Raw genomic sequence first — 19,415 nt, 5'->3', positions numbered from 1 at the left:
ATATATAATATACACATCTGTCTTATATATGTATATTAACATCTATCTAGAGCTCTTTGAAGTGCAACTTTTAAAATGAAGGGGAATTCAAGCCACTTAATTATATAAAATTCAAGGACTGAATACTCTTTCGCTTAATCCTTTATGTCCTCAGTTTTCATGTTTTGAGTTTTTCAGCCTGAAGTGTGCTTATTAAATGTGTGCCCCAGCTCTCTGGACTGTATACTGGCTAAATGTGCAAGTAAATTTTTGTGAACTCCTAGGTTCATAACCTAGCTTGTTAACCCCCTGCTTTCTAGGTGACTGTAAATACAAGCCCTGGTTATTTTTGTGCTGTAGTATTTCTACATAAAATGGTAATGCTATTTTATACCTTCTGAAGGGAGAAAAGTTCTGGGAAGTTCTCAGATGAAATCTGTGAAAACTATAAAATCAAAGTAAGATTTTGCAATGATTAAATGGCATTCTGTTAGAGTGGACGCACAGTGAAGAGCTGATCCAAGAAGTCGTTTATCAGAACTGTAAATATGTTTGTAAAAATAAAGTGGTGAGATCTGGTTGCTTAGAAACAGAGGACAAAGGTTTCTGTTAAACAGCATACCCTTTAGTTCCCAGATATTTGCTACTGTAGTATCTGCAAAGTAGCTTTATTTGGGCCTGTTGGGAGAATTTATGGGGGGGCTTAGCTGGTACCTAAAATGTATTCATTAATATTGAAAATCATATGATTTGACTTTTTCCTGTTAATGACCAAAATTTTTTTTTTGGCAAGGATCATTTCAATTTATTTTTTAACTGGTAAAAGAGTGAGTAGATTGTGACACAATTTCAGCATAAACCCATCTTTCAGATAGGATCAGATAAACAGAAATTCAATAGAATAGCAGAAATCAGACAGATCTAGGTTTAAAACTGGTCTTTGTAAACTGGTTTTTGTCATATTTACTTGCTGTCTTTACAGGCAAAAAGATCAACAGACATCTTTGCTCTCCTTTACAAAATGGAGATGAATTTATACATTTTATAGAGTTGCCGTCATGATAAAGGGTTATGGATAATTGATGTAAATGTGCAGGAACCACTGTAGGCACTCAGTTACACTGCATAATGTGAGCAGATGTGTGTGTGCTTAGTATAAATGTTCCTGCACCATTTTCCTAGACAAATCTTCCAGTAAGTCCTTATTGAGAAAAGAAAAAAAAATAAAGGCAAAATGAAGAGAGCAGAGATCGGGTGGGGCTGGTGCAGAGAAGCAGGAAGTCTTGTATACTTCAGATCCCTCGTGGCCCTCAGCATGGTTCCACACCGCCCCGATGCCCTCACAGAGACCTGGAGCTGTACAGAGTGCAGCATGGAAACCATTCTCCTGGGGCCGAAACCCCGGGTGCAGGGACTGAATCACACTTATTCTGTTAGCTAACCCGGCATGGCATATGGTCCTGCAGCACAGTAGCCAGACGACGGTTGGCCACAGCTTCTCAATGACTCAGTTAATTCAGCTCTAAGACTTCAGAAATTCTCCATATTTGTTTGACTGCTAGGTGGAGTCATAACTTGACGCTGAGTTATCATACCTGCCAGGAAGCATGTGTCGTCTAAAGGATGTGATGATAACATTGTTATTTTTTTCAGATCGAGGTTGGAATTTGCCCTTGACAAATAGCAAAATGATGAGTGATGCAAGTGACATGTTGGCTGCGGCGTTGGAGCAGATGGATGGTATTATAGCAGGTAGTAATCTGCATCCTCTAAAAGACGCAATCATGACATTTACTTTGCTCTCTTGGCTTTTTCATTACAACTCTTTTACTACGTGTCCACTTTAGTGTTTTCATTTATTGGCTCTCTCCAACGGCTTTAGGTTCCCCATGGCTTCATCTTTGTCTCTCTTCTTCAATTTCTATCAGAATTATTTTTTCTTTCTTTTCTTTTCTTTTCTTTTTAATGGCCGTACGGGCGATTGAACCCAGGACCTCATGCATGCTAAGCATGTGCTCTACCACTAAGCTATACCCACCCCCTCTATCAGAATTATTCTTAAATTTTATTTCAAAATGTCAAAAATTCCAGTACCGTCCTAGGCTTCTGATCAAGGATACAGAATCTGCATGTCAGGTGAATTCTGGTGCAGCTTGTCTGTGGATGGCACTATGAGGGACACTGCTCTCCCAGTATCCAGGAACACTCTAGTCTGTTCTGCTGGCCTCAACATTCACCTTCCCACCAATGACTCTCATATCTGTTTATTTTTCCAGTTCTTTGCTAAGCTTCAGGTCCCTGTCTCTAACAGCCAACCAGATATCGCCCCTGAAATGTCCTACAGATGCATCAGTGTCACCCTTTAAAACACTGAGCTCATTAACTTTCCTCGGAAGCCCCTCTAGTGTTCTTTATCTTGGCTAATTTCATAGTCCTCCATCCATACAGTTTCCTAAAACAGAAGTGTAAGCCATTCTAGACACTTCTGTCCCACATGTTCCCCATTTAGTTAAGCAAATTCAGTCAATTCTACCTCCTACCAAATGCTGCCATTCCTTTTTTTTCTCTCTCAAGTCTGTCCTGTCTTTGCCACCACCGTCTTGCTTTATTTAAATAACCCTCTCACGCGCTGTCCCCGACACGCCTGCTTTCCCACTCTGCTCCATCCTTTTCCACACCACCAGAATCTTTTTTCCAAAGCCCCAATCTGATCATCTTACTTCCTTATTAAGAATCTTCAGCAGTGCAACAGACCATCCCTTCCTGGTTTTGTCTCCATGGCCGAGGTGACTGACTCATGTAGGTGAGCCCGTTCACTCCCTCACCATCTCCCAGGAGTGGTGGCTACCTAAGGTCTCAGGTCCCAGTGTGTGTTTTGTCTCCAGAGTGTTTTTCGGAGCCCATTACAGTGAGGAGATGGCTGAATGGGCTGTCGAGTGGAGTTGTCACGCAGGAACCTGATGGTCGGGGTCAGCACACAGTTGGCCTCTACCAGCTACCGGGTCGGGGTGTGGCTGTCCTGGCCCAACTGCTTAGCTTTCCTGGTCATAAATTTGACCAGTAGCTTTGTGGGCAGAGTTACATTTCCAAATTGCCATCAGTAATTCTCCAGCTGAGTTAAGAGGCAGAGAAGGAGAACTGACTACAGGCGTTGGGGCAGTTTTCTAAATGCACATCTCTCCCCTCTCGCCACTTTGTTTTGATGGAGATTGAACGGGGTAGAGGGTTACCATGGGCTTGTGCACTTTCAGCGACATCATCGGATAATCCTAATACTTAAAACTGCTGGAAGAAGACAGCAGAGTCTGCCTGGATTTTACTGCTTTTCTGTTCCTCCCACCTCCTGACATAACTCTCCTCACTTTATGTTTTTCTGAGTTCCCATCTCAGCTTTACAGAGTTTCCTGCGAGGGTTGATTCAGATGGTTTACGTGACTCAGTTGGCACTTAGCACTGAGTGTAGCGTGTCAATGGTTCACACTGTCACAGTTTGGTAGATGTTTGGTTCAGATTGTTGGGTCCAGCATCAGGAATGTCAGTGGAATGAACTAGCTGAAAGAGAATTCCTTTCCCCATTGTTAGCATTGATCCTGTCACGTGGCCAACTGGAGAGAGAACTTACACGTTGGTTCGCAGGTCTCATCCAGCTGTGAGACCTTCAGATTTAGGAGGTGACGGCCTAAGTGTCATAAGTACTGAAATTTAAGTATAAAGAGTTAGTATGCATATTTGATGCTTACTATCCATAAGTAATAGAAAACAAAAAATGGCCATAAAGCTATTTTTTTTAAAGCAAACATTAGCAGGGGCATTTGATGCTAGGCTGCAAACAGAACCGTGGTGGAAACTGTTTACATACACATGCTCACACATACATACACAAATGTACATGTGCAATTTGTTGAGCTTCTTAAGAAATTAAATTCTGGTAAGTTACCTGGGAGCTGGCCCTCTTCACTTTGAAATTATGCCATGCAGTTTGTAAATCAATGTGCATCTTCTTTAGGGGGAATTTAAAAACTTTATGATTTCTAAAATTTGTGCTTTGAGGAATACATGGCTCCACCCAATTGGATGTGCTGCCTTCTTAGCGTTTGTTCCTTTGAGGTCAGCACGTCCTGCACCAAAGCCCACCGTCCTCTTACTAGACCACACAGCTGGCCTCCCTGTTAGGTATTTGACCTCTGATATTTATCAAGTATATAGTTTTTTATTTTTGCACCAAATAACTATGCCTTGGAGAGGTGTGCATGATTGAACTCTCTTTTCCCTGTTCCTTGTTTGGTCATTCCTCGCTGTGACTAGATGACTAGACTTGCTTGCCACCTTCAGCTTTGGTGTATCATCTGACATAAATTCCGTTGCTCTCTCTGTGAATTTTTGTAAACCTAGGTTCTAAGGCCCTGGAATATTCCAATGGGATTTTCGACTGCCAGTCTCCCACGTCCCCATTCATGGGAAGCTTGCGAGCTCTGCACCTCGTGGAAGACCTGCGCGGAGTGTTGGAGGTGATGGAAACAGATGAGAAGGAAGGCTTGAGGTGCCAGATCCCCGACTCGACGGCAGAAACGCTCATCGAATGGCTCCAGAGTCATATGGTAGATGTCTGCACGTTACCAGTGCCATGCCATGAATATTCTGTTCTTCTTTTTTTTTTTTTTAATAGACTTAATTTTTTTTAGAGCAGTTTCAGGTTCACAGCAGAATTGAGCAGAAAATAGAGTTCACACACAGCCCTCCCCACCCACACATATACACTCCCTTACCCTCAACATCCCTCATCCGTGTGGCATATTTGGTACAATCGATGAACCAACATGGGCACATTATTATCAACCAAAGTCCATAGTTTACATTAGGGTTGACTCTTGATGTTGTACGTTCTATGGTGAATCTTGTTCCAAAATTTAGAACATAGCGTAGTTGATCAGAACAGGAAAAATCAGTTATAGGGCAACAAGTATGCCCTGATTTTATCCCTTAAGAGATCCTGATTCCCCTTTGACTCTAAGGATAGTTTTCTTAAAAAGCATTGTTACGACACTTTCATTGTGCATTTCATATTATACATTTCATGAGTGTCAACTGGTCACCTGATTTTACCCATAAAAGTAGACTAACTTTTCAGTTGTGCTTGAATGACCTGCTGTGTCTTAAAACATATAGTCCTGTAAGGGAAAGAGCCTTGTACTTAATAGATGCTTCCCCGGTAATACTGGGAAGGTTACTGTAAAAGGACCCAGTAGCAATTCGAAATAGGAAGTACAGTGAATAGTAGATGCTTCTAATAGCAAAGGAGGTTGGTAGCAGTATTTGATATCAAGCGCCATCTAGTGGTTATGGCAGTCATTTCAATTCCAGTGCATGAGCTAAGCTGTGGATTGGGCTTTAAATGGTGCTCTTATTCACTGAACAATGAGCCTCTTTCTAGGCACCCTTCTTGAAAATTGACGGCTTGGCAGATCTGCCCTTTCCCTGAACACGATGGTAAATACTATGCTTTTAGTATGTGTACACATAAAATCTAAAGAATGTTATAAAAATATTCAAAAGAAAAAGACAGAAAAATATGTTTATTTTGTAAGTATTTTAAAGGATGCTCAAGTTTTCAGGAAGATGCATTAATAAGCTTATTAATTAATTATGTTTATATAAAAGCTAGTGAAAATTGCATGAAAGAACCAAGATCTAGTTTTTTGGTCTGCGGTGGAAACGTAAGCTGTTTGCTTTGGGAACCTTAACAGTACATCTTACAGCTAAAACAGTGTGATGTGACAGAAATACTGGTGGTCCAGCCAGTCCTGGGCTAACTGTTCTTACGTTCCCAGCCAGCATCCCTCCCTTTTCTAGGTGTGGACAGTACGTTCCATCGTCTAGTGGTGATGTAGTTATGCAACCTTGACAGTTAGAGATATTTTACTTTTTATAATACACGATGCCTCATTATTGTGCTTTATAGTTGCTCTGCAAGCTTCTTCTCTACAGAGGTGTAGGTATCCAGGTTTGCTGATTTCTTTGGGGAGCTGCTTCATGCTCTGAGAGCAGACATGTCCTAGCGTGTTCCTTAGGCTGTTTCCTCTCTCACCCCTTCTTCACTCTGTATTTTTTCTGACCATTCAGCACGTAGTAAGAAAGGGACTTACCCCTGGTAGAAGAATCCATTCCAAGCCCGCATGCAGAGGCAGCCAGTAGCAGCCATGGCTTGAGGGTACTGTGGTGGGAGTTTTTTACTCGTGTCCAAAACATTTCCATTAAATATATGCTCAGCCTCTTCTGTTAAAGTATATCTGGAGCAGATTAAAAGTGGTGATGATGGTACTTGAACATAACTCGTGTTGTTTAGTCTTGTCTGAGCCTTCCAGGGATAGTCACAGCTCTCTGAGCGATGGAAGCCACAGTGCTCCACGGATTGCCTGGTCTTTAGGACATGCTCCTCATTGCTTTCTGACCTCGTGTCTCCTTGTACTTCTCCTCTTTCCTCCCACGTCAGGTGCTTGGGCTTCCCCCACTGAGTCTCAAACATGCTTGGGAAACTGGCCTCAGGGCCTTTGCACTGGCTGTTCACTCTGCCTGGACAGATATCTGCATGGCTAGCTTTCTCACATTCTCCTTGTATTAAAAGTTGTGCTGTCAGTGAGGCCTTCCCTGGCCACCCTATCTAGCATTTCACATATGTATTCTTCATAGTACATCTCCCTGCTTTGTTTTTTCTTAGAACTCCCCACTTTCTTACATACTTTGTATCTGCCATTTTTATATGTATTTTCTCTCTCTCCAACTGGAATGGAAGCATCATGAATCAGAGATTTATGCCTATTTTAACAAAACCAAACCAAACCACTGTATCCATGGTGCCTAGAACAATACTTGGCATGTAGTAGGTGGTCAACAACAATATTTGTGATGAAAGATGCTCTAGGAATGGTAAAGTGATACATACATTTGAGTGAACTGAAGTTATTTATTGTGTTCAGTTTATTCCTTGCATGGGTAATGGCTGGTTAATTTGTGTTTTTGGTTGCTCTCAATCTTTGTTTTTTAAAATTCCTCTCTTGGTGACTGTTAAGCCTTTTAAAACTGTATATTTAAAGTTCTGTTTATCATCCAATCAACTTTTTAATAATTTATTTAAAAATATATTTTTTTTAATTTTAGGGGGAAAGTAATTTTTAAAATTTATTTATCTTTAAAGGAGGTACTGAGGATTGAACCCAGGACCTCATGCATGCTAGGCACACACTCTACCACTGAGCTACACCCTCCCCCCTTGATCTTAATATATGACATTTTAAAGTTAAATATCCACAAAATGACAAATGCTTTACACCATATGAAGATTCAGTTTTCATCCAAAAAAAAAAACATAGTAAAAACATTAACTAGATGTGGGTCCAGAGAGGTAAGTTTTTTGGGTTGAACTTGTGTATATCTACCCAACTATATTATTTCTGTCCCCTCATCTTGATCCCAGTCCTTCCAAATTCTGTATCTTTTCTCAAGCACTTAAAAAATGAGAGAATAAAAGAGGGAAAATGGCAAAGGGCAAAGCGAGAAGGGGAGAGTGGGAATGAGTGTTGGGAGTAATAAAGGCTTAGGCGTGACATGAGGAGTCAGAGCCAAGCCTGTGGCCGACTTAAATTTTAGAACCAGAGGGAACCCAGGCAGCATCAAGAATCCAAAAGGGAGAGAGTCTTACACTTAAACAACTTAATGATTTGCTGGTAATATTGCTTCCTCTCATTATAATATACACGTTTTTTAGATGGGTTTTTTTTTTTAATAGTAAGGTACCAAGAGTAGTCAAATTCACAGAGACAGAAGGTGGAATGGTGGTTGCCATGGGCTGGGGGGAGGGAGGAACGGGGGGTTAATATTTAATGGGTGCAGAGCTTCAGTCATGCAGATGGCTGACCGTGACAATTGCTCAGTAGTGTGTGTACCTAACACTACTGAACTGTACACTTCCAAGTGGTCAAGGTGTTAAAAAAAAAAAAACTTTACGTGTGTTTTACTCCAACAAAAATTTTAGAATTAATAATTTGATAAAATTTGATGGCATCTTAGAATGGAAGAAATGCAGACTCCTACAAGTTGTGCCGTACACAGGGAAATCATCAAACTAATGAATGAAGGACATCCTGCTATCAAAAGTAGTGGATGCTGACGGAGGCAGGATTGTGTCTTGGCAGTTACGAATGCCGGCTCTGGAGACGCGAACTGTAATGTTGGCTCTGACTCTTAGAAGCTTGTGGGATTGGGGAGATTCTGTTAAGTTGTTGGTCTCAGTTTCCTCATCCGTAAAAATGGGGATGAGGGTTTCTGCCACACAGGGTCGTGAGGATCCCAGGAGCTAATGTATGTTGAGGGCTAAGCAGTGAGCCTGGCGGATGGTTTGTCAAAAAGGTAACGTTGGACAATGGATTGTAGAGGGTAGAGGGAAAGAAATGAACAGAACCCTTTGCAGTGAGGGAAGCAAGGGCTTGCTTCCAGTTACAAGGGGGGCTACGTTGCAAATTATTCATACTCGCTTCACTTTGACAAAAGAGTACAGACATTTCTCAGATGATGGAGGAGCTTCCACAATATTTTAGAAAAACCTTTCAGTGATACTAGTTACATAATTAAGGTCTCATTCGTGTTTAATGGTGGACTTGAGGGTGCACGTCCTTCAGACTGGCTGATACTAATCTTCCCGTTAGTGCAACTGGGCATTTGCGGTTCTCATTATTATTTTGCCCAGCCAGGAAGATTCCCCCGGTTTCCCACAGGGTGTAGGCTATCCCTTCACTACTGATTTCTGCTGCCTGTTTCGTTATTTCATGTGACCGGAAGTTGGATTAAAAAAAAGAAAATCATAACACTAGCAGCCTGTTTAATCCGGTGAGTTACACCTGTAGCCTTCTAGAAATTAACAGGTTTCTTTGAAGACTCAAAAGTTTATCTCCTGTGGTTAAAAAAAAAAAGATGAATCTATTGCATATGGTACATTTGTTCAATTACTGAGGTATAATTCTCGGTTTTTATTGAGATATGTCATGTGTCAACACAAATATTGATAGTGGAGAATTACATTCTTTATCAAGCTCAAAGTTTAAGAGGGCAAATTGGAAAATATGTCTGTTTGAGCCAAGCAAGTAGCTTTTGTTTACTTTAGATCTAACTTGATGAGCTGCCCTAAAACATTTTTACAATGCTTTTTGCAGTAGTCGAAGCTGGGAATGGTGACCTTGACCAGGGCAGGAAATCCTAAAATGTCTGATTATTTGGCAGTTTTAGTTACGAAGCAATCTCAAAATCGGCAGAAATTACAAAAATACTGGTTTCAACAAAGTGAATGAAAATCCTGGAAGTGGTAACTGCGAATCAGGCATCATAGCCCATGAGGTACATGGACCTCTTTGAAACGTTGCTGTAAAAATAACAGTGCTCATAATTTATGTCGAGTTCAGACACAGGGCACGGTCTTTCCGGGGCTGCTGGCTGCTTTCCCCGTGTCCCTGACTCTCAGCCACACAGCCCCTCCCTGATCCCCGCTGCTCTCTGACAGCTTCTCTTTTCATGTGTGCCTCCAGGGAATGTTTCTTCAAGCCTTGGCAAACAAGGTCCATCTTAAGATTGTACCCTGCATGCGGTCACAAGTATCTGGGTGAGGCTGCGTCTCACTGAGACGTCCTGGCTGAAGTTCAACCTGTTTTGCCCTCAGGCCTCTGGGAAACTCCCGTGTAAAGGGTCCGCAGAAACAGGGAAGCAGATGGACCAAGTCAGCAGAATTCTCAGTCGAGAGGGACACTTCCGGTGGAAACCCAGGCTACCGGGAGTCGTTGGGACGGAATAAAGATTTCTCTGTTCTTTTATGGAAGTGAGTTAAGAAGGAATAAATAGTAGGAAAAATAGGGACATTTGATTTTCTCTTGATCTCAAGAAACCCTTCCTAAAGTGGAAGAGATTCTTTTGCTCATCCTGTCACAGAGCTGGACTTAATGAATAAATAATGAATGAATGATTGTGGTGCTCTCAGAATAGGAGCTGGGCCTTAGCTTCCAGGGACCTTCAGTAACTCAGGGGATGTTGGAGGATACCTGTGACCAGAATAATGCGGCAGTCTCAACAGACACCCCTCTCCCCTCCACAGAAGCTTTGGGGAGCATGGTGATGTGCATGGAGATAAGACGAAGAGGGGCTGGAGCCCATCTTCCCTGCTCAAGACAGGTGTCGAAGGAACCTTCCAGGAGACACTAGAGCAGTCTGCTGCCTTGCCCTGTGCTGGCCGTGGATGCACAAGTGAGGAGGTGCTGGCCATGCGTTAGCTGTCTAACAGGAGAGCCACTGTATCTTGGCAATAAATGTTTTAATTTGGCACCAGTACTCCAAGGGAAGCTCCCTCCCAGTATTTCTAGGAAGACTGGTGGATGGAAGCACATGGTGTCTGCTGCTCTCACCAGCATTTTGGGTGACGTTCCATTTTTGGAGACATGAATCTTAGAGGCCATCCTACTGCTGTGGTTTCTCTTGCTCTGGCTCACTTGTTTTTGCTCCTTTTGGCTGTTCAGTGACGAAGATGCTTTCTGTCTCTGGAAAACAAGCCCTGAGAAAATGAAAACCCAGAAAAACAAAGTCCAAAAGCCAGAGTCTGATCTTGACCACATCTGTCATCTTGACTTGGAAAGGACAGTATATACTTTTCTGAGTTTCAGTCTTTGATGCACTTACTTTTTTTTTTTCTTGTTTAATTGAAGTACAGTCATTTACAATGTGTCAATTTCTGGTGCACAGCACAATGTCCCAGTCATACATATACATGCACATATTTGTTTTCATACTCTTTTTTCATTAAAGGTTATTACAAGATATTGAATATAGTTTTCTGTGCTGTACAGAAGAACTTTGTTTTTTATCTATTTGTATATATAGTTGTTAATGATGCACTTTCTGACAACACCGAATAAACTGATGTCTTTCTAGGAGAAGGTCAGGATTGGGCTTTTTGGGTGTAAGGAAACGTACCTGAGATTTATTTCCCTTTTGGTTTCTTAGTGAGCAGAGATGATGAGATCTTGGGATAAACAGAAGGCTTCTTGAAGAGGTTGTTCTTGTTGCCTTGGCGTCAAATTTCCTCTTTTGAACAGCAGTGGATATTTAGGAGGGAAAATAAGTGGGCTGTTTGCAAGACTGACCCAGACTCAGAGGTGCTGTAGGACATAGGGACACTGGCCAGTTAGAAGGATGCTCCAATGGCCCAGAATGGTAGCAGTGTTGCCCTGCAATAATTATTTACAGCACAAGGATAATGGATGGCCTCACCACCCTAATTACACCATGTCAAATGAGAGGACTGGGAGCAGGGCACTGCCTCTGCCCAGTGGCTTGATTTCCGATGTTATTAGCATCGTGTTCTTTGACTCTTTGGACAGCAGAGCGTGAGATGCCTTATTGTGGTGTTGGACCCAAGTGGAATAAGTAGACAGGGGATGGTACGCTTTTAGGAAGAAGTTAAGATTGAGTTCCCCCCGAGACTGGCAGGAAGAAAGACAGGGAAGATGTGGGAGGCAATATGTGATATTGTGCATTGAAGAAGAAAGTGTATGAAGGAGTTCATGCAAGAGGGCCTCAATTATTGTCCTTTAAAAAGGCTCTGAGGTCACCTCTTAAACGTGGCAGAAGAGAGAGGGAGTGCAGGCTTGAGGGGAAAGGGGCTAGTCTAGAGGTTGACCAGGGAGTGCGCACCAGGTGGTAGAGGAAACATCGTGAGAAAAAGTCTTACTGAGAAGCAAGGAGGCCAGGTTCAAACGAAACATTCCTTCCTCTTTTATTCATCTGATGGTTACTGAACACCTGTCATTGTTCCTTCACTCAGCACCCACTGTGTGTCAGAGGGAAACAGGGAATGTATCACACCGGATGCAGAGTCTACTGGGAGAGACATGTACGTGGCCAAGTCCAGCCTAGTCTGTTCAGTGTGATGCCTGCTGTAATGAAGTTTCCTCTGGATAAGTTTCCTCACTGACTTATGAGTGAACAGGTGATTCAAGGAAGACTGTACGGACCGAGCCCCAGGCGAGGTGGACCTTATGGAATGAGGAACAAGAAGGGAAGGGCAGGAAGCAGAGTCTGCAGGAGTAGAATTAGTGTGGGGGAGCGTGCTGGGTTTGGGGAGGTTTGAGGCGGTCTGGTATACAGACCAGGAGATGGAGAAGAATAGAAGCTGTAGGCTATTTGCCTAATGGAATTTACCTCTTTCTAACATTTTTGAGGTAACCCAATTAGCAGAAACAGAAATGAACATGTGGAATGAATAGATCTTTACCTACTTAAGTCAGCACGATGCTTTCAAAAGTGTGTAACTATTCCAGTGGTGGGTCTTCTGCTTTATGTTCCCGTAGTGACTTTCAGTGTTTAAAAATAAACCACTCCTGAATGTTATGAATGCTTGTAAATCTCAATACAGTGTTGAGAAATGTGAGCATGCTCACTGTGATCAATTTTTAGTATTTTTTTAAGAATATAATTTTGCAGAACTGGTTTTAGGACAGTTTATTTTCATCTCATAAACAGTGGCTTCATGAAATACGTCTAATCTTGCTGTAATTTCCTGCAGGCAGAAGAAAGAGGGCTTTTACTTTTTGCCCTTCCCTGAGCAGAAAGCTTTTTTTTTTTTCTACCCAATGAAATGTGCCTATTTATCAAGCATCGCTTGCGTAGTTTTAAAAGCAGATGCCCTTTAATGTTCATAATCAAGTGAGGAATTTAAACCCTGCAGGGCCAGTCCCAGCACTTTCTTAGATTGAGAACGTGCGTTACACAATCCTGGCGCTTTCCCAAAAAACTGTCCCCAAGAACAGTTACGTAAATTTTGATTCCGTGGCAGTCCTCGGGGATGGAAGTCGTCCCGGCCACTCCATCAGACTCCCCCGATGCTTGTGATTTAATTCTGGGCACTTCAGTTTACAACAGGGATGGGATTCTGCTGTGGTAATTGTACAGGTATGTGGCCCAAGAGCTGATGTTCCAAATTTTATCCACCCTGAATACACAGTCACGTGCTTACTAAATAAGTTTCACAGTCTTTTGTGGCCTCATGGGAAATGTATCCAGCATGCCTGCGTTTTTACGAGAAACATCCTGCAATTTTCTTTTTTGTTTAAGTTCCGTTTTTGTTTGTTTTCGTTTCCTTCCCCACCCACGACTTTTGTTATTCCCAGAATTTATCCTAGAAACTGCCTTAATTGGAAAGGTGGAATAGTAAAAGCAGTTCATCCTGGAACAATAATCGCTGTCACGTCACATGCCTCCTGGGCGGCGAGGCTGTGCAGCGTGTTTTCTCTCTGGTGTCAAATCCGAGGCGGTGATTTGCTCCCTGGGTTGAACTCTGGGTGGCCCCGTCTGACCATTTTGGGCTCCACTGGCTCTCATTTCTGTTGTATTTGAATGAGGAATTGGGAAATTCTACTGGGATTACATATTATGTGATTATGAACTATTTAAATTGAGACAACGAGACACATCATGTATACCACTCAATTTCAAAATGACGTTTTTATGTTGTTTGCTCTGTGAGCCTTTTCACTGCCTCCCTTAGTCACTTGAGTATATAAGACGGCTGAGAAAAAAAATCTGCACTTCCTTTCCTAATCTGTGCTTCCTTTGGCATTTGTACCATCTGTAAAGAAACCCAAGTCTGATAAAAGAGGGGCAGAAGGGAGGAGAAGGAAGAGTGAGCAGCAGTCTAAGCAGGGTGCTGGGCCGGCAGTGGGGGAGGGTGCAGGGTGACACCCATTCTCAGTCTCTTCCTGGAAGCTCAGCGTCCTGGTAGATAAGCAGACAAACTCACAAGACGTTAATGAATTCAGGACCAAAAGTGATACATCGCTGAGGAGCATGGCTCATCACTGCTGTGAGGGGGAGTCGTTGCGGATTGAGGGCTTAAAGCATTGGTGGGAAAAGAGAAAGGCTTCAGAGAGGAAGGGAAGATCCGTCCTGTGATTTGGAGATTGAGTAGCAGGAAGGGGCAGGGTGGGTAAGATGCCCCTGCTGCCTCCCATTTAAAGGCAGGCATTTGCAGCCCTGGATTTGGGACTTTGGAGGAGAGAGGAGGAATGGAAGGGCCTCCCAGGTCATTCCGCCTGTCCCCACCCAGAATCAGTGACATTCAGGGGTACATAGCAGGTTTGTGTCCAACTACACACTCGCAAAGCTTGGCAGGTGCCAGGTGTGCATCCGCTGTCAGTGACTATCAGTGGCCACTGTTGCTCCTGGGTCGTTATTTTCTGCTTGATGAGAAGTTGTTTATTTTGGTGAAAACATACCTAAATGCCAAATGTGCCTGCCTTACCCGTTGTCAGGTAACTGAACCACGTTGCACACTCATATTGCCTGTCAGTGGCAGACATGGCTGGGCTGAATTCAGTGCAGGTTCCTGGGAGTAAAAACACATGCACGTTTTATTTACCTACCGGAGTTCCGTTTTAAAGAGGGTTGGCCTATACCCATGTTATTTCTTTTTCAGACGAATGGACACCTACCCGGGAACGGAGATGTGTATCAAGAAAGGCTAGCACGTTTAGAAAATGACAAAGAATCTCTCATTCTTCAGGCAAGTGATTTTTTTTAAAATGCTGGGTTTTTTTCCTTACGACATACTTACAGAGACCATTTTAAATTGGGATGGCAAATTCAGATTCTTACGGGAGCTGGACTGCTAATGGAAATAAGCACTGTAGGCTGTCTGTGCACACTAGGGAGTGGTGGGGACTGTGGCAGAACAAGGGTGTCCATACCCAGTCTAGAGTGAGCCACCCTTAGGCAGCCTCAGCTCTTCAAGGGCCAGTCCTGTGACAGGCACAATGTCACCTGACCTTCTGATAATCAGGTTTTTAAAAAATACACAGCATGAATTCTGATTTTATACTCTCTCTATAAATATGTTCATATATCGATTCCATAAAAAGTAATATGTATTTCTGAATCTGAATATATATTTAATTTTTCAATTTTAAAAATGATACCATGGGCTAAAAAAAAACCCCACAGAATGTGTAGTGAAGTCCTATTTGTAGGCTAAATTTGAGCTTTCTTCTTCATGATGTTTTAAATCCTTGACACATATTTTCACTTGTGTGTTTTGAGCTAAAAGGACCAAAGCATATTTACTGAGGATGAAGGACCAACCATTGGCTCCTCTTGGGTTTTTGACCACATTTGTGCAACTTTCCATGAAAGATCTCATGGAATTTGGATTCCCTGAGTTCTTTTCTTTATTCTTTGTGAAGTGGCAAACTTGAAAAGTCCTTGATAACTTCTCTTTCAAATAGTAACTCCATTTCCTCTCAGTCTCTAATACTACCTCCCACTCCACACTCCGCAAAAAAGATAATTCGTGTACATGCTCTTTCTCATAAACAGTTGAAGTGGTTTTACCCTGTAAAGTGTAATGCATCCCCAAACAGCCCTAACTTTCTTAAAAATTAAATAGGAGTCTTCAGACCAATAAGTATCACATAAGAGTGCAAAGGACATCTTATTACTTCTCAGATTTCTTCCTTTACAACCCAGTGAGTGGTGCCATCATCCCAGTTTTTGTTCCATGTAGAGAAACCACGTTTGCAGTGGCACCCACATTCTTCCTCATCCATTTACAGTATTTTGCTCTAAATACAGGTAAGTGTGTTAACAGACCAGGTAGAGGCTCAGGGGGAGAAGATTCGAGATTTGGAGTTTTGCCTCGAAGAGCACAGAGAGAAGCTGAACGCCACGGAAGAGATGCTGCAGCAGGTACGTGCGGGAGCCGGCACCGAGGCGGGCTCCTCCTGCTGGGCAGTGAGAGATGCTGCGTTTGTATGCCGTGTTTGCTCCGATGCCGTGGTAAATTTTGTGATTCACTTAAACTGGCATATGTTACGCCAGAATCTAGAGTAGCAGGTCTCAAAACACAACAGAAAGTGCTCGTTGCATTTAGAGTCTAGAGTGAAATATGAGTAGGCTTGTAGATAATTTAAATTTTCTTCTTTATGCTCTGATATGGTTCCCTAATTTCCAGCCATGAGTGTATATTTTATGATTGAGAAAAAAGTTAAGTGCCTTATATGACCTTTATTGGAAAAAAATCTGTTATATACGTAGGCAGCACGTAGGGTTCTCATCCACAAGAGGCCCTGGAATACAGCATGGACCACACACTGGAGCAAGGCTGTTTAGCTTGAGTCCCTGCTTTGCCGTTTCCTTGCTCTGTGACTTTGTGCAAGTTCTTAGCCTTAGGGTTCCTTAGTTCCCTCGTCTGTTGAATAAGGGTAATAATTCCCACATTATCCTTGTGAGTTTGTCTCATAAGGTTATTCTGAGGACTGAACCACTTAGTATGTGTAGGCACAGTGCCTGGCACATGGCAAACAGAATGTCATCCTCCGCATTCTCATCAGGCTTAAGAATACGTAAGGTTTATATATGTGAGGACCCATCTGTGTCTCCCCAGTAAGCAGACATGAGCTGTTTATTGAGCATTAGTTCGGCTGAGTTGAAGGCTAACTAAAGCATGTATCTATTTGGTAGTTCATCTGCACATCCTGTACTTAATAGTTACTGCTTTGTAAGTCGTAAGTGAGACACATCCAGTGGGGGGAGGGTATAGCTCAAGTGGTAGAGCACGTGCTTAGCACACACAAGGTGCTGGGTTCAATCCCCAGTACCTCCTCTAAAAATAAATAAATAAACCTTATTACCTCCCCCCACCCCAAACAAGAAATAAGTGAGACACATCCATGTGTAGCTGTTTATAATAAAAACAACTTTTGAATGTCTCTCTTAAATTCTAATAGGAGCTTCTGAGTAGGACATCCTTAGAAACTCAGAAGTTGGATCTGATGGCTGAAATATCTAACTTGAAGTTAAAACTGACAGCTGTAGAGAAGGACAGATTGGATTATGAAGATAGGTTCAGAGACACAGAGGTAAGTGATACCCTTTCTCTCTTTATCCACATGTTCATATATACATACGTATTTATCTCACACACGTTCCTAGAGCAAGCTGAAATTCCCTGGACGTGTGGAAGGAAGGCAGTTAATTACTGTATGCCCTCATTATCCATGCTGCTTTTTAAGGATAAACTTTAATTACGTTGACTTTTTAATCACTAAATGGTAATGGCAATTTTTTTTGAGGCGTCAGATATGAAATGTTAATCCTTTTTTTTTTAATTTAGTCTTGCTTTTAATGTAAATTATTAAATGCTACAAGGAGCCAAAGCAAGAGAGAGCATATCAGAACAGATACCTTCCTACAGTAAAAGTTTGAGGAGGAGACAAAATTTAAGGAAATAAATATTGAAGGAGAAACTCTCTTGGAGGGGGAAATTCATTTGGAGGGGGAAACAGAGTGAGGGGTGAGTTCTGTTGGAGCGGGAAACACAGAGTGAGGGGTGAGTTCTGTTGGAGGGGGAAACACTGAGTGAGGGGAAATTGCATTGGGAGGAGGAACCACATTTGGAGGGGGAAACATGCTTATTAGTTCTTCCACTGCTTCAAAGGTCTCTGTCTGTTCCTTAGGCTTGAAGGATAAGGCTTCTCCATCCTTCATTTCAAAAGTCTCATCCTGTTCCTCCTCTTCCTCCTCCAAAGCAGTGTCTTCCCTTTCCTCAGGCAGAGATTTCCTCTCCCTCTTCCTTTAAGCCATTGTCCTCCCTCTCCTCAGGTGGAGAGATTTCTTCTTCCTCTTCCTTTGGGTCAATGTCCTCCCTTTCCTCAGGTAGAGAGATTTCCTCTTTCTCTTCCTTTGGGTCAGCGGCTCCCCTCTGCTCAGGTAGGCACTCCATGCGGTAGTCCCTGGTGTTGCTGGGCGAAGAGCACTTCATTCAGGGCTGAGCCAAGACTCACCTGTTAATCCTTTCATTAGCCTTTAGAAGTACTTTTGACTTTAGGACATTTTGGAGCTTCTGTCTGTCGGTCTAGCCATCCATGCATCCATCTGTCCATCTGTTCATCCATACTGATTTCTTCATTGTGGAAATAAATCGGTTTAAGTGCATGACTTTACTAGTAGTTCTTATTTTGGCATACTGTTTATTTACTATATAATAGGTGGATTTTAAACCATGTGTAGAGAACATGCTTTTATTGTATAATATTAAAATCACAGGTTTTTAGAGGTCATTTAATTTGGCCTTCTACTTTTGGTCTATTCCACATGTAAATCACACCAGTTAAATACAGCCCACTATCCTTTTGTGAAATTCAACCTGAAGCACCCATTTTCCTGGCTAAACATGCTTTCTTGTTTGTTCAACCGATTTTATTGTTAATCCAGGTCTTCTAGTTTGTTCATTGCTTTTTGTGGTGTTGGTGGGGATACAGAGCATATCCATAGGAAATCGATTCATTTGAAAAGAAATACAAAGAGCTGCAGAATTTTGTTTTCCCCTAGGGCTATCTCTTCTTTTTTCTTTTTTCTTTCCTTGACTGGCACGTGGAGAGGCGTCATACTAGATTTATTTCAAATATTTATTTTATGCCGACTACACGCTGTCGTGATGTGAGATACATTTCTTGTCCATCATGTTGAAGTCCTTCATAGAGCTGACTTTAATAAGGTTTCCTGCATCACTGTTTTTCAAATTAAATGTTCTGTCAAAGACGTAACTATTAATGGAAAGTCGTGGTATATGTGTTGCTTCCTCAGCGGCAAAAAGGAAATCCCCAACCTGGTTCATGTTTTAATCTTGAAGGTCTCTGTCAGTGACCTGTATAAGCATGTTTCTCATTTGATTGAGACTGGGGCTCTTAAAATAAAACTTAGAAAGTTAACCCAGTTTTTTAAAAATTCTTGCTCTTGTACTTTCTTTAAAAAATCGGATTGGATATTTCCTCTTTTCCCTTTCTGTCTTTCCCTGACTCCACAGTTGCTGTATAACACAGCAATAGAGTTCGGCCAACAGATGGATAGCATGGCCGTGGAGCTAACGCTGGTGTCGGAAAAGAAGTTTATGGTTTTAGGGGATCAAGAGGTGGCCTTCTACATTAAATACACAAAGTTTAGGCAACAGCCGTAACCTGCACAACTGTGGTTAATTTGGATACGAGATGTTAACCAAACACTGGGACTAAATTGAAGTCGATGTTTTATGATTTTTTTTTTTCTGTTAAGACCCCAGAGCAGTATATGCATCTCTCAAGTTTATCTGCATTTTTTGTAAAACCTTTTTTTGGTGCTTCCTTGCTTCACTTGTGCATCCACTCAGTCATATGCAAGGTGATCTTGTCATCCAACTTCTAGTTAACTCAATCCCTGATAATTTTCTAATAAATAACTCAATACCATTGGTAAAATATAATATGCACATATTCAGAGATTATAGGATATTTGATAAACTTTATTATAAGTAAAAAGAATTAAAGTATTCTTCAAAGTTGAAACTAAAAAAAAAAAATTAAAGTTGAAATGCTCATTTT

General features: G+C 41.9%; 1 protein-coding gene across 9 annotated transcripts in view; it reads left to right on the top strand.

Annotated features, from left to right (window-relative positions):
* The window catches only part of PPFIBP1 (PPFIA binding protein 1), a 152,864-nt gene that overhangs the window by 96,487 nt on the left and 36,962 nt on the right, over positions 1–19,415 (top strand). For all 9 annotated transcript variants that reach the window (XM_072954726.1, XM_072954729.1, XM_072954732.1 and 6 more), the window contains 5 exons: positions 1,633–1,731; positions 4,372–4,577; positions 14,483–14,569; positions 15,634–15,747; positions 16,788–16,919. In XM_072954726.1, the coding sequence (XP_072810827.1) occupies positions 1,668–1,731; positions 4,372–4,577; positions 14,483–14,569; positions 15,634–15,747; positions 16,788–16,919 (603 nt within the window). In that variant the 5' untranslated portion in view covers positions 1,633–1,667. The remainder of the gene's footprint in view (positions 1–1,632; positions 1,732–4,371; positions 4,578–14,482; positions 14,570–15,633; positions 15,748–16,787; positions 16,920–19,415) is intronic.

This window comes from Vicugna pacos, chromosome 34, assembly GCF_048564905.1.
Source record: "Vicugna pacos chromosome 34, VicPac4, whole genome shotgun sequence".
NCBI lineage: Eukaryota > Metazoa > Chordata > Mammalia > Artiodactyla > Camelidae > Vicugna > Vicugna pacos.
Note: the sequence above shows the minus strand (reverse complement) of the source record. Positions and strands in the feature narration are given on the sequence as shown.